We start from the raw sequence: 15,338 nt of genomic DNA, 5'->3' as shown, positions 1-15,338 counted from the left end.
GACCACCAACCTTTCAATAGAAGAAAGGACAGCATACACAACCACAAAACAAACCCTTGCATAATCATCCTACCTTCAGACAAAGGTTCCACCGTTGCTGTTATGAATCACAGTGATTACCTGGCAAAAGGCCCCTGCCAATTATCTGATTCCTCCATCTATAAACTCTGCCAGAGTGATGCTATCCCAGAAGTACAACACAAACTCCAGTCTCTGCTTAAAGCCTTGGGCACTTCCCCAGAACATCTTCCCTGAATCCATTTCCCTCCTCACCCCTATGACACCCCGCACATCCACCTTCCACATGCTCCCCAAAATCCAACAATCTTGGATGTTCCATTGTGGCTGGTTACTGTGCCCCCCCCCCCCCCCCCCCCCCCCAATGAAAGAATTTTGGCTCTCATTGACCAACACATCCAACCAATTGCCCATAATCTAGCCTCCCATGCAAGACACCAACCACTTCCTTCACCATCTCTCCACTAACCCCACCCCTTTATCTCCTGGATCCGTGTGCATCGCTGTTGACGCCACCTCCCTATACAGCAGCATTCCTCATGCCCATTGTCTTACCACTATTGAACACTACCTTTCTGCAATGCCCTTATGACTCCAAACCCACTGCGACATTTCTCATACACCTTACTAACTTTATCTTAATCCACAACTACTAATCATTTGAAGGGTAGGTATATAAACAAATCAGCAGCACAGCTAAGGGCACCCACATGGCACCCTCCTATGCCAACCTTTTTGTGGGGAATCTAGAGGAGACCTTCCTAGCCTCCCAAAACACCAAACCTGTAGTCTGATTCTGGTTCATTGATGATATCTTCATGATCTGGACTCAGGGCCAAGGCACTCTATCTTCGTTCCTTCACAATCTCAACGCCATCTGTCCTATCCTCTTCACATTGTCCTCCTCAACCCAGTGTGCCACCTTCCTAGATGTTGACCTCCTCCTCTCTGATGGCTCCATCTGCACCTCTGTCCACATTAAACCCACCAGCCACCAACAGTACCTGAATTTTGACAGCTGTCACCCCTTTCCCACCAATAAGCCCCTCTCATACAACCTGGCCGCCCAGGGATGGTGTATCTGCAGTGACAAGAACTCCCTTGCTCAATATGGTGAGGGTATCACCAAGGCCTTTACAGACAGGTACTGCCCCCCAGATCTAGTCTGCAAACAGCCCTATAAGTTCAGGTCCCATTTTGTGGTTTGACTGTCCACTTTACAAATTCTACAGAAGTGTAGGCTATATGGGGAAAGATGCCTTATGTGGTGCATGAGTTATCCATAGTGCCCTTAGATTCAATCTCCAGAACCTCGCCATATCGCTGCTGCCATGACGTATTCCAGCCAATCAGAAGCCATCCTTTGCATATAAAAGTGGGAACCTTGCTAGTTCACGACAGTCAGTTTTAGCCCTGACGACGACCATGGAGGTAGTGGTCGAAAGCTTGGAGTTTTATCCTGAATTGACGCGGCATGTACACCGAGAGATTTTTACTCCAGAACATCTTGTCATGGCTTTGCATCTCCACTTGCAGTTCAACTGTTTGGGCGATGACACTTTCTGGGATATGTCATCTTCTTCCATTGTCTCCTGTCATCTTTCGCCTCCATGACAGTATTGGATTTCTCTGTGCCAGTAGCCATCCATTGGGTGGGGCCGTCATGTACCCATTTGGTGGCAGCCCCCTGAGAACACAGGGATCGTACTGCTGATGCCTGAGCTGTAAACTCACCATGTATGCCAAAGAATAGAAGCCTGTCTTCCTGGGGCATCAGGACTCTTGCCAGGTGGCCTTTGCTGTGGCTGGGTGGCACTAGTGGGGAGAGCCCTGATCAGAGTGGGTGCCATTAGGGCAGATGATCCGCAATGAAGCAGACTAAGTCATCTCTTGCTGGTGACCGTACAGCACCAACAGTCTCTAAAAGGGCAAGATCGAGTACAATGCTGACAGATATGACCCTAAATCATTTCCCTCCATCGCTACACCATGGGAGGAACATAGGGCTACAGAAAGAAGAGAGCCATATTCGCCTTGGTATTTAGTCTGTAGCAGAATTGACAGGGACTCGCTTTCTACCTATGAAGCCTCAGTTTTTTGTTGAACATCTTGAGGATAAGTTTGGGGAAGTGACAGTGCAGTCCAAGATGAGAAGCGGAGCAGTCTTGATTCAGACAGCATCCCCAGCCCAATCCCGGGCGTTACTCACCTGTGACTGTTTGGGTGATACTCCTGTTTCTGTCACTCCCCATAAAAGCCTCAACATGGCCCAGGGGATTATTTTCCATCATGACTTCCTCTTGCAGCCTCACGACGAGCTCCGCACCGATCTAGAACGGTGGGGTGTTCATTTCATCCGGTCCGTTTATAGGGGACCCAAAGACATCATCAGGGTTGCTACTGGTGCCTTCATCTTGACCTTTGAGGGTGATTCATTACCTGAAAGGTCAAGGTTATGGATTACCACTGTGACATTAATCCATATGTCCCTCCCCATATACGGTGCTTTAAGTGCTGGAAACTTGAGCACATGTCTTCCCACTGCACTTCCAACGCCACTTGTCAAGACTGCGGACGTGCACTGCATCCAGATACTCCCTGTGCGCCTCCTCCCACTTGTATCAACTGCGGAGAGCATTCTCCCCCTGCTTACTAGACTGCACAGTACTCCAAAAGGAGCAGAAAATCATGGAGTACAAGACCCTGGACTGGTTGACTTAGCAAGAGGCTAAACATAAATTTGAATGATTACACCCGGCTCGGTTGACGTACACATACACTGCAGCTACATTACCATCGCCATCACAAGTACCAGTCATACCACAGTCTATGCCATGGAAAGTGGGGCCTCTGTGCCTCCAGAATACATCTGCTCCTTGGTGGTAAGGGGAAAAATCTCCTTGTGTTGCTCCCAAAGTAGGTACTTTGGGAGCAAGTCCTCCCCAAATGCAGGGGACATCAGTCCCCCTCCCCCAGCTGGAAAAGCAACAGCCTCCTCCGGCTCCTCGTGTGGAAGAGGTCCCTTGGGACCCTCTCTCCCAAGGTCTCCACTAATGCCACAGCAGACACTCGCCAGTGGCTAAAGGAGCCAAAAGCTGCTGGACGAAGAGCTTCATGGTCTTCCTCCATGCCTGAAGCTACTTCAGAGAAATCCTCCCAGCAAGCCCCTAAAGAGAAGCAAGAGGGCAAGCAAACAAAGAAGTCTGCTAAGAAAAAGAACCCTCCGGTGGCCCCAGTACCACCACTTCCTACCAATTTTGCACCTGCAGATGAAGTGGAGATCACAGTGTCCCCTGAGGACCTGGATCTCACTGATGCCTCATCCGCAATAGGAATGGATGCAAATACTCAGTCGGTGGCAGCAGGTGACCTTGAGGCATAACCTGCCTCCTTGCATTCTTCATGCCTTCCCAGACTCATGATAACATCATTCTCCAGTAGAATTGCTGCGGTTTTCTCCACCACCTGGCTGAGCTACGGCAACTGTTAAGCTTTACACCTGCTTTCTGCATTGCCCTCCAGGAAACCTGGTTCCTGGCAATGCAGACCCCTGCCCTTCGTGGCTGTAGGGGATATTGCAAGAACCATAGCAACTATAGCAGTGTCGGGTGGAGTTTGTGACTATGTCCTGTACCCAGTATGTAGTGAACCCGTGCCTTCAAACCCCTCTTGAAGATGTGGCTGTCAGGATAAGGATGACACAGGAAATAACTGTCTTCAACAAATATCTTCCTCCAGATGGTGCACTACCCCTGAACGCATTGGCTGCACTGATTCAACAACTCCCTAAACCTTTCCTACTTTTTGGGAGATTAACGTCGATAACCCCTTGTGGAGTGGCACTGTGCTTACTGGCCGAGGTAGAGATGTTGAAACTTTCCTGTCTCAACTCGACCTCTGCCTCTTAAATACTGGGGCCCCCACACATTTCAGTGTGGCTCACGGCACTTAACTCGGCCATTGATTTATTCCTCTGCAACCCAGGACTTCTCCCATCTCTCAGTACCTTGGTGGTCGCTGAAAATCGCTGAATCCATTAAAGAGCATCGGCGGGCTCTACAGCGACATAAGCAGCATCCTTACCTAGAGCAGCTAATAGCTTTTAAATGGCTCAAGCGTGCCTGCATTCGACAGCTTATAAAAAGATGGAAACAGGCGTGTTGGGAGAGGTACGTCTCGACCATTGGGTGCCTTGTGTCACCTTCCCAAGTCTGGACGAAGATCAGACTGGTGTTCCTGGCATTAGCCTCAATGGCGTGTTATCTACCAACGCAAACACAATTGCCAAGCACTTTGCTTTCAAAAACTCACTTTTAATCCTAGCTTGCTCAGATTCTGACCAAAACTTATTTAAGAACTTTCTTTCAAATTCATTATATGACCTGGTAGAATTTACATTCTGATTGGCCCATGAGATTGCCTCACTGTCTGAAAATAGCTTAACAGATTTAATTTTAACATTTTCTGTCATATCATTACTAAAATTATCCTGACATCGCTATAAAAAATCAACACGGTGCAATTTCCCGTCTCCTGGAAAGCATTTGGAAAGTATGCCTCCCCATACACAATTGCTATTGCTAACAAAATTTGTTTTGGCCACACCCTCTTGCAATTCTACAACTTTCTTACTTAAATGTACAACATTATTTTTACACAAATCTATATTTTCATCACACTTCAGTTCTACATTACTTATTTCATTAGAAATGTCTGTAAGTTTTAACTAAGAGTTCCCTTTGTAAGTTTCTACTTTTACTTCTAAGATTCTCCTAGTCTGAACAACCTCTACTTTAAGTTTAGAATTTTCTACTTCTACATATTCATACAGTTTTCTGAATCTCTCCTCGTTTTTGGACAACTCTTGTGTAAAATTAGTTTCTAATACGTCAACCTGTTCCTCCACTGCTCCTACATGAGTACTGAGTTCACCCTGCCCTGTCTCAACAGTCATTTTTAGTGCTGCCAAACCCTCTTGGATTTTCCTTATCCGATTGGTATTTTCAGTAACAGTATCCTTTAATTCTGCCATTTGTTCACTTAATTCCTGTCTTAACTGTAGATTTTGCTGACTCAACTGTCATCCTTGCTGACCAATATCCTGCCTAATCTGTCCCATTTGTTCCTTCACTTCTTTCATATGCTGCATTAATAACATTAATAAATCATCTCCGCCTACTCTGACCAATATCCGGCCTAATCTGTCCCATTTGTTCCTTCGCTTCTTTCGTATGTTGCATTAATTACATTAATAAACCATCTCTGCCTACTCTTCCTTGTTCAATTGGAGTACTCGTGGTGACATTTTCACTGAAACCATCTCCACCAAAACTTTGATCTACACTTGGATTACTGTTGGACGATAGTTCACTGATACATGACCCTAGGTCCGAAGTGTTTTCTACAGATTCACCACCTACATGCTTCTCTTCATTCATTTTCGTAGTCTCATTGTTGATCATAAAAAAACACTATTTAAAATTAGAAAATTAAAAGCACAGTTACTCATCTGAATTCCAGTGGCGCAGTCTGAGAATCTGGTCCATTATCATCAGGTAATTATATTCAGCAGATGATTTGGGATCTTCCCACAGCAGGTGATGATTTTTTTTTTTTTTTTCCTTCAGTCTTACCATAGACTGTCACCACAAATAATTAAAGTTGGCATCATTTATCTCATGCATTAGTTTTCTACATAGCCTGAAAGAGTCATTCATTAAACACAGTTCCAATTTCAATCATCAAATCCCAGCTTAACTCCACCAAATATAATGTTCCGCTCAGACTGTTACATTTAACTTAACTTTCTATTGCCTGGAGATCATTTGATGAAAGAATATAACAATTTCCAACTTCATAAAATTATTGACAACTGAAGTGCATACTCGTCACGTTAACAAAACATGGACTGACATACTTCACAGATCTCTTTGACTGACAAAACAACTTAACAACTGACTCCCTCGCAGCATCGGTGCTTTGCTTTATATAGATTTTTGACAATAAATTTCCAAATAACCCATTACTAAATTTGTACAATTTTGATGTTACAATTAAAATTTACAAAATGTAAGGGAATTGATGTTAAAGCCAAATATGGTATAAAATACAATATTTATTGACATAATTTTTTATCATCATTAGTTTTAATTATGAAAATCGGTGTGAACAATATTGACTTTTATTATTTATGTAATTAAACAGTTTGGATTTGGTTACTAACATTCAATAACAGTAAAAATCTGGTGCTTTATCTGACTAAATACATAAAATTTACAAATAAGGCCTCAAATTCTGAAAATGGGAAAGTTATGTGATGTAAACAATTGGAGACTTAATTAGAAATGTAATTACAAAGATATTAATTACATAGGACAACATAAAAATAGATAACAAATGAAAATACATTGCTTGGTAATAACTTTTAAGCTGTTTCTCAAGATAATGAGGTTCTCTGTGTCAACCCACCAATCAACTGCAATTAAGGTAATTAGAGCCACCAGCTACTTATGCCAGTATTTCCACAGCCTCTTAATACTTGCTGCCAAATATTTAACACTTCCATTTGTTATTAAATATCTAACTCTGCACCTGTACATAATTTTGTTAATGACAACAATCCCCTGACAATCGCGATAATATACATCCTTCCAGAATTTCCAGAACATTCTATATGGTTTCACAATGAATATCAAGTGTTTCAGCGAATTGGACAGAATGATATATATAAAGACACACATACATGTCCCTAGGACGCACTGACTCGTCCGACAGCCACCCGGATGCATGCAAAAAAGGCAGTATCAGTCTCTTCATTAGAATCTTGGGGAAGGCTGTATCATTATAAACCGGAAAGCAAACGTCACAGCATGCAGTGGAAACATGCGACTTCGCCACCTCCAAAGAAATCAAAAATCAAAGGTCATGCACACCAGTTCTGGTAAAGTCATGATGTCATTCTTTTTTCACCACAAGGGCCCACTACCTCTTGAGTTCCTGAAACGGGGAATCGCCACCAGTGTCCAACGTTATCAAACCACTTTACAAAACCTTAGATGGGACATCAAGTTGAAACACCAAGGCATGTTGGCCAATGGCGTTAACCTCCTGCATGATAATGCCCACCCACACACGGCCAATGTGGTGAAGACAACATTGAAGCACTTTTGGTGGGAAATGCTGGGACATCCACCGCACAGTCCCGACCTTTCACTGTGTGACTTTCATGTGTTTGGACCTCTAAAACAAGCTATGCGAGGATATCGATTCGCAACAGATGACGAAGTGTTTGACTGGGTCCAGACCTGGATCCAACTGCAGCCTACTACCTTCTTCAAGGATGGAATTGACTGGCTAGCGTCGCAATGAGATAAATGTACCAACAGTTTTGATGACTATTTTTGAGTATGTGTACTGTGTATAACCACAATTTTTAAGTTAGTAAAATTGTTACGCTTACTTTACTCTAGTGAGTGGGTTTCATTTGAACGCCCTTTACATATTTGTATGACTACCAACCAGCTGTCCACCAAGATGAAAGGCCTCTGCCACACTGTAACCGATAGCAAAGTAGACCATCCCGTGGCACAACATGCTGCTGAACTTAACACACTTGATTTCAGTGGCTGCTTCACTGTCCGAGCCATCTGGATCGTTCCCTCCAACACCAGCTTTTCTGAACTGTGCAGATGGGAGTTATCCTTATAGTACGTTGAGGTTCACTGCCCCCATAATTATCCTGGCGTCAGCCTATGGTAACATACTGTCTTCACATCCTCGACCCAACAGTTTCCACCCCCTCTGTCCTGTCATCTCCCTATTCTCATCTCCCATCCTGTTTATTTGCAGCCCTCTGCCAAAGCATTCGCCCATCTTTCCCTGCTCCTCTCTTTCGTTGCTCGTTTTCTCCACCTCCCTGCTCCACAACCTCCTGATACTGCACCTCTTAGCAATCTAGTCTATGCACACTCCACCAGACAGCATTCGTCTCTCTCTCCCCATCTGTACACTATCATCCCTTCCCCTTCCCCACCCCTTCCAGATTGCCGCTTGCATCCCATGTGATAGTTGCATTCCAGCTCAAGAAGCTGGAGTTAGCAGCCTGTGTGTGTGTGTGTGTGTGTGTGTGTGTGTGTGTGGTTTTTCTTTAAAGTAATCTGTCTTTTCCTACAGTGTTGATATTCCTTCCGGGAGTTTCCATTGCTTGTAATTAAAATTGTGTTTGTCGTGACTACATTTATAGGATGGAAACTGTCTACAGATGTATTAATGCATAAGTATCGTTTAATTATACCATTGCTGAGCCGTTACTGGCATCAGTTACAGGTGTCAAATATTTGATGTATTCCTCCATGGTAATTGAATGTGGTATGATAACTTTCGCGACTCGTAAATACTCTCTTTTCTATTATTTTTGCTTTGTTTTATTATTGTGATTATTATTTGCGTAACAACGCATATACGAAAAGAGCCGCGAAATACCTTTCAGTAATGCTGTGCCTTGAATTTCTTTATAATCATTAATTTTCAACAAACAGAATATATTGGATTCTTATTGTTCTGTATCTGGCTTTCTATTAAAGGAACATTTTCCGTTACTGTAACTCACTATAAAAGTCAACGTATCTTCCCTACTTTATAGCTATTGAAAATGAAAATTACTTTGTTATGAAATACTGATGTTACAGTTCACGAAGATTGTTCAACATCAAAATTTTGCAGTGGATTTTTGTTAAGAGTAAAACACCAATAATTACCACGACTAGCACAAGAACATGAGACTGTTGTCGGAGAAAAATACGTTTTCACTGTAAGGTTCGCCAGACCAGAACTAAGCACAGCAAAATTCCTATTATGTTACGAAGGTAAATTATCTCTTTTGTACTGTTAGCAATATATTATCAGCAGCCCGCGTCAACCTGCAAAACACATCATAAAATCTGCTGCTCTGCTCTGCAAGTCCGGAAGCTGAAAGAGATGATTTTATTTCACTATTACCTTCCCGCTTCTTTGCGGTATGATCGATTTCTTTTAATGCAGTTTGAATGCGCCGTGGCAGCGGCTCGTTCGTTCGTAGCGCAGCTCTGCACCACGGATAATATTTAAATAACTGAAAATGTCTTAAAAGGATGGGATAATATTCTAAGCAAGCTACTACAAATAATAATGCAAGGTTTCATTAAATAACTCTATTCAAAACATTCAAATATGTTAACTTATCTACAATACACACCTTTTTTAAAAATTGGTACGTAATGGCGTACATCTATTGACCATGACAAAAGAAGACTACGTTAGCATGTACAACTGCAACACAGGCTATCTTACTCCCGTAACTCCAAGAAGAAGACAGAGAAATTAGTGTTCGTTCTGTATTATTTATACTAGTGATATATTCTTATCTTTGCTGATATTTATCGTCTGTGCGGTTTCAGTACTCGCCGACACAGATATTATCTAAAATAAATAATAAAAAAAATACATAATTCCATACAATAATAAAACATGATACATAATATTTTTTCTTTACTGCACAATATGTCTTTTGCTAAAGGATGTTCCATAACATAGTTCCAGATTAGTCAGTAAGCTGCTTCTTCTTCATCTAATCTTAAGCATTCTTCTGTAGCGCCCATTTCAAGAGCTTCTAACTCCAGACAGGTACTTGCAGAAAATGACTTTACACTCTGTGTTAATAAATGCTTATTTTTTCAGGAGTGCTTTCTTGCTGTTGACAGTTTGCATTTTATATCCTCTCTCCTAATGCTGTCATCAGTTATTTTGCTAGCCATATAGTGTCTCATTTCAGAATCTAAATCCCTCCACATCATCTGATTTGAGAGCACTTTGCTTTTTTGAGTGTTTGCAGCTGTTCAGATTGTTAACATGTGTTTGTGAAACAGTTAACAGGCAGTTCTAGCTGTTAAAGTGCATGAGCTAGAGAATCGTTGTCATATGTGTATTGTGCCCCTGTTATTTGGGTGCGCTAAATGGAAATTTTTGGAGCTGTCATTTTAGTACAGAGCATGACTAGTCACATCACTGTGGAGTGCGTTGATCGTGTATACAAAATATATAGTTTAGCCAAAACACCTTGGAATCATCCTTGTGGCATCTCTAGGTATGGCATCAAAGGCCTTCTCTAGGTCATAGGATTTTGTGAAGAGAGATCAGAGTTGTTGTTCTACACTTCTCTTACAAGTGACTGGTGTAAAAGGTCCTGTCAGTGGTACCTCAGGTGGCAAAACATTTTTTCTATGTTTAAGATCACAGATACGCCACAATAATTTCCACTGATGCTAAAACCACATTTCTTGAAGCTGGTGGCTTATGACATTTTTCATGCTAGTGGTTACTGTCTGAGTTTCCCAAAAAGGAAAAAAGAATCAGAATAAAGGTTCTGATGTGAAGGTGTAATCCTCCAATTTGTTCGAATGCTATAGGAATGTTGACAGGGCCAGGGTTTTTTTTTTCGATTTCTGACTTTGTTACCCTCTGTGAATGATGATGGTAAAGCCACTCGAAATTGTGAAGGTTGTTACATTTATTCTTTTATAAAAAAAAATACCACTGTCACAGCCTACAACTGTTTTCATGGAATCCAGTTTGGCTAACCAGCAGCAGAGGAGTTGTAGTTCAGTTATGAGTTAAAGTTCTTTCCAGAAACTCGGGACATCTTTGGTGTGAATTTGAATGAGAGTGGTTGTTGATTTCCATTATTTTGATCTGGCTTTTGTGTCTCAGTTTCTGAAAACATTAAACTCTTAATCTTTAAATAGAGCCATGGCAGTCAGGTGGATTACACTGCATTCATCTCAATCCTTGTACACGGCACTTATAAAGCTCAATGTATGAACAAAACTGCAGTAAACCACTAGATCTGACAATGTCTGTTTATGCTTTTGTTACATTCAAAATAAATAACACAAAATGAAGGTCCACAAGAAAACTTTCTGAGTACAAATTGTGGCACTGCAGCCAGCTGTTTCTTATTGCCTTTGCTGTGGCTTCCCATTCATTGTTTTGTGTCTGTGGAAGGACTCTTGCTCCACCCTGTTGCTCTTTACTTCTGTTTCCTTAACCTAATCATGAATATTTTCTTCTCAGTACTCTCTATGGCATTGAGCAGTAGGAACTAACTGTCAGTATTATTTCATGTCTGTTTTCCATTCACGCAAGGAACATCAGCCTTTGACTTTTTGTAGCAGTTAATGATACCAATATTTTGTAAACAATGTCTTCTGGCATTTTCATTGACTGTAATTGCAGGGAGCAGCAAAAGAGCTTTTATCCAGTCTCTGTATTTCTGTCAAACAAAAATTTCTGTTACATGAATTCTTAGGTTATTCCAGTTACCAATCTCATATAGTACACTTAGAAAAGATTGGGAATATTTACTTTTAGAATCATACCGTTTTGTTACAGACTAACAGCAAGAAGGAAGAAAAAAATATAGTACTCTACCTGCATCTGAATATCAAAATTTATAGCACAAGTATGAAAGAGATTGAGCTCGGACACTTCTTATCTTTTCACCATCACATTGCTCTGCTATCTTATGTGCCACTTAAAACAGTCAGTTGCACATTATTTTTTGTTGTTTACTTTGTTTCTATTTAGCATTTTTATTTAAGGTAGCAATAAAGGATAAGAATTATGACCCTGCGAAGCAAAGTCAGTACTTCATACTGATACAGAATGTATATACATATAGAGCTGTTGCGACCAAAGCTGTACTGTAGGATTTATGTTTTACTTTTTAATTTTCAGCTAGATGAAACAGAGAAACTTAATGGATTGGAAGCTCTCAGTGACCATCCATCTGTGAGGCGTGTAACACCACAGAGAGTAGTTCACCGTACTCTCAAATACGTGAATCTCACAGATGATCAGCAGCGTAAATCTGAATGCACGGGATCAAACTGCCTTCAACCGACGTGGCAATCATCTCGTCATATGCGAAGATCAAGTCTGGCCATTGTAAGTAAAAATATAATCACAGACAACGGTTAGTAGCAGGTTTTAATGATATATGAGTCACAAACTATTTTTGTCATAAATCTACCAACGTAACATTGATGATTTATGTTTATTAAATTTCTGATGCCACTGTGAAAAGGACTCCATGTTTGAAACTGTTGACTAAACAAAATCCTGTTTGCTGCAGGGGTACTTTTAGGACCACAGTTATATTTGGGGCATGTAATTCACTTAAATTAATGAAGTAGTCAACAATACTGTTGTTACAAGAGTGCAGAGAGATATGTTTGATTGTTTCATTACAATTCGTAGCCACTAAAACACATTGCTGTTCATTTAAGAATGATGCACTTTGTTTACCGGATCCAGCCATCCTGGTTTGGATTTTCTGAGGCTTTCCCAAGTAATTTCAAATAAATGTTGGGATGGACCCTATTAATAAAATCTGACTGCTATCGTCCCCTTCCTTCGCCCGTTATTCCAGTGTGTGTGTGTGGGCGTATAGGTCTCCCCCCCCCCCCCCCCCCATTCATTCTGATATTTTGTAGTTCCATGTTGTGTTATTCTGTCTTGTTTTGTTTCAGTAAATTCTGCATATGATGTGCACACACAATGATGCGGTGCAGATGCCCGATTTAATAATAAATTAATTAAATAAAGATAATTGTACATGGTAACAGTTTATTTATTTTGAGGAAAATCTAACATAAAATTAATTCTAGAAATGTGGCTACTAATGACCTTTGTGAGGTCTTAATATAAGCACACCAGACAAGAAATTAGTCACCCCAAGGAGATGTTAATACCACGTAACACCACCTCTAGCCTTGATTATGGTATCAGTTCAACAGTGAAGAGTGTCCACCAATTTCTCAGGTGTCTCGTGTCTCTGAAGACTCCTCCATGATGATAAGACCCTAGAGAGCTACCAGATTGCAAGTATGTTGCTTGCTACGTTTCACTCACTGTTCCAAGTAGTCTCAGACATTTTTTATGAATTTAGGATTTGGTGATTAAGCAGACCAGTTGAAGTGCAATAGTGTGTCTGTTACTCAAACCAGGAATGTATACATGCAGGCCCATGAACATACCTCGGAAAATGGGAGTGTTCAGAGCATACTAATCCTGAAGATGTAGAACAAAGGACAACACATGATCTGCAAGGCTGCTGAAATAAACATCCTACTTGATGTTCACAGTAACATGAATGAGATTATCCAAATCATGGTACGAAAAACACCCTCCAAACACCACAAAACCTCTTCTGGCATGAAGTACACACTTCAGCTTAAATGACTCATTTAGCTGCCAGCCTGTCAGTGTATTTGATAACATGTATCTATGGAAACGAGGTGAAATTGTGACTTGCCAGACAAGGTAACTTATTAATTAATAGAACCCAGTATGTTGTTCTCAATGGTGAGTGATCAACAGAGATGAAGATATTGTCAGGAGAATGCCAGTGAGGTGTGATAGGACAGCTATTATTTTCGGTATAGTCTGCCTCAATAGCTGAGTGATCAGTGCGACGGAATGCCATGCAAGGGGGCTCGGGTTTGATTCCCGGTTGGGTCAGAGATTTTCTTCGCTCAGGGACTGGGCATATTTGTCATACTATTTGCGAATGAACATAAGCAAGCGCAAATAACAGTTTTTCTTATGGGGGGGGAAACCTTTGTGTAATTGCCAGAGCAGCATTTAACTTCATTTTGCTTACCTTAGGAAGCCACTGAACAAATTATGAGCTTTGTGAGTCTTAACATAACAGAAGACTGATGGTACTAGCACAGTTCAGAACTCCCTCAGTTTCAACCTTTCATTTTTATTCTAAAGGTGATAACCACACTCAGTTAGTTTTAGTAACAGTACCTGTTAAATGTAGAAAATTCTAATAATCTGATGTTCATATTAAGAGGACAGAAATCTTCATTTGTTGCTAAAATGGTGCGTAAAACTTCGCAGACTGAATGTCCTCGAATGTGAGTCTAGCCTAACTGATTTATTTTTCTCAAGAATCAAATTTTGGTCCCCCATCTTTCTGCAAGTACCTCAGAAGTGACTGTGTATGCGAATGTCCAATTGAATGAGAGAAATTCCCAAGGTCCACGTTGCACTCTTCTTTCCATAATGACAGCATTGACGATCTAAAACAGTAGTTGTTTAGCATAGTTTTCAGTGTGGTACCATAGATGTGTGCAGAAAGGTTGAAGTCAGGTGACCTTATGTGCAAGTCCTTCTATCATTCTGACAGTATATGAGAATAATACAATGGTATTCTATCTTGCTGAATATACATATCTACTGTGGGTCATTGTAAATGTATATGGTTTTGCAGCAAGCTCTTTTATATTTCCCCTTGCGGGACATGGCCAGATTTACCAGGTGTTCCATTCTGCTTCTGTGTACTAGTCCTTCATTATGACTTGTCAGTCCCAGCTACCTTTCTTATTGTTCAGCTATGTGATTGTTGTTTTCTCATGCTTGCTTCAAATTAAGGTTGCCAACTTTTTTTGTCAAAGTAATGAAGACTTTGACCCCGCAAAATGAATAGTCCTAATGCAATTTTTTAAATTGTAAAAAAGGTTTCTTGCATCAATGAACCAAAAAACTTTTTCATAGCAATGCTGAAGTGAATGTGTACAGAATTCTTTATTTAAAACTGTATTTGTTTACAGTTTTGGCAGTAACTTGAAGCTTGCAATCATTCTTTACAAATGTAACAAATTCTTCAGATGTGTAACCAAAATTAACAATTATTTTTAATTCAGCTTTCATTAAATCTACATTATAATGGTTCATATCATCGGACCATTTACTGTTCATCAAAGCAAAAAATACTTTCTTTGTGAGCATTAGATCCTGGTATACTGAGAACGAAGACAAGAATCTTATTTATCTCCTGGGCATTAATACCTTTAGCACTGCCTCGGTCATCACAGATAACAACTTTTCCATTGTGATACTATCAGTGGAAGATTTTTTACTTGTCATATCTTTCAAAGAACAAAGTTCTTTGTAGGTTATCCTCATTTGTGTCAAGCTGAATGTGAGTAAGCTTGTTCTGAAAATCATTAAAATTAACAGAATTCATTAAGGACAGTGGGAACAAGGACTGAACTGTAGCATTGGCAGAAATGTTTACATTTTTTACAATGTAAGTATGAAAGGTATCATAGAACTCAAAAATATTGTTTTGACTTCTCCTCTTTTTGACAGGATTTTATTTATTTAAAACTTCATGTATATTGCTTCCAAAAAGAGTAATCTTTTCTTTGCAAAATTTTCTTCAACATAGCTTCAATAGCATTGCAGGACTCCATTATAGTAAATCTGAGATTTTC

General features: G+C 40.5%; 1 protein-coding gene across 4 annotated transcripts in view; it reads left to right on the top strand.

The window, feature by feature from the left end:
• Positions 1-15,338, top strand: part of LOC126262234 (membrane-bound transcription factor site-1 protease) — a 157,777-nt gene that overhangs the window by 22,901 nt on the left and 119,538 nt on the right. For all 4 annotated transcript variants that reach the window (XM_049958704.1, XM_049958705.1, XM_049958702.1 and 1 more), the window contains exon 3: positions 11,788-11,997. In XM_049958704.1, coding sequence (XP_049814661.1) covers positions 11,788-11,997 — 210 coding nt within the window. The remainder of the gene's footprint in view (positions 1-11,787; positions 11,998-15,338) is intronic.

The sequence above is a fragment of the Schistocerca nitens genome, chromosome 6 (genome assembly GCF_023898315.1).
Source record: "Schistocerca nitens isolate TAMUIC-IGC-003100 chromosome 6, iqSchNite1.1, whole genome shotgun sequence".
Taxonomy (NCBI): domain Eukaryota; kingdom Metazoa; phylum Arthropoda; class Insecta; order Orthoptera; family Acrididae; genus Schistocerca; species Schistocerca nitens.
This window is presented reverse-complemented; position numbering and strand designations above follow the sequence as displayed.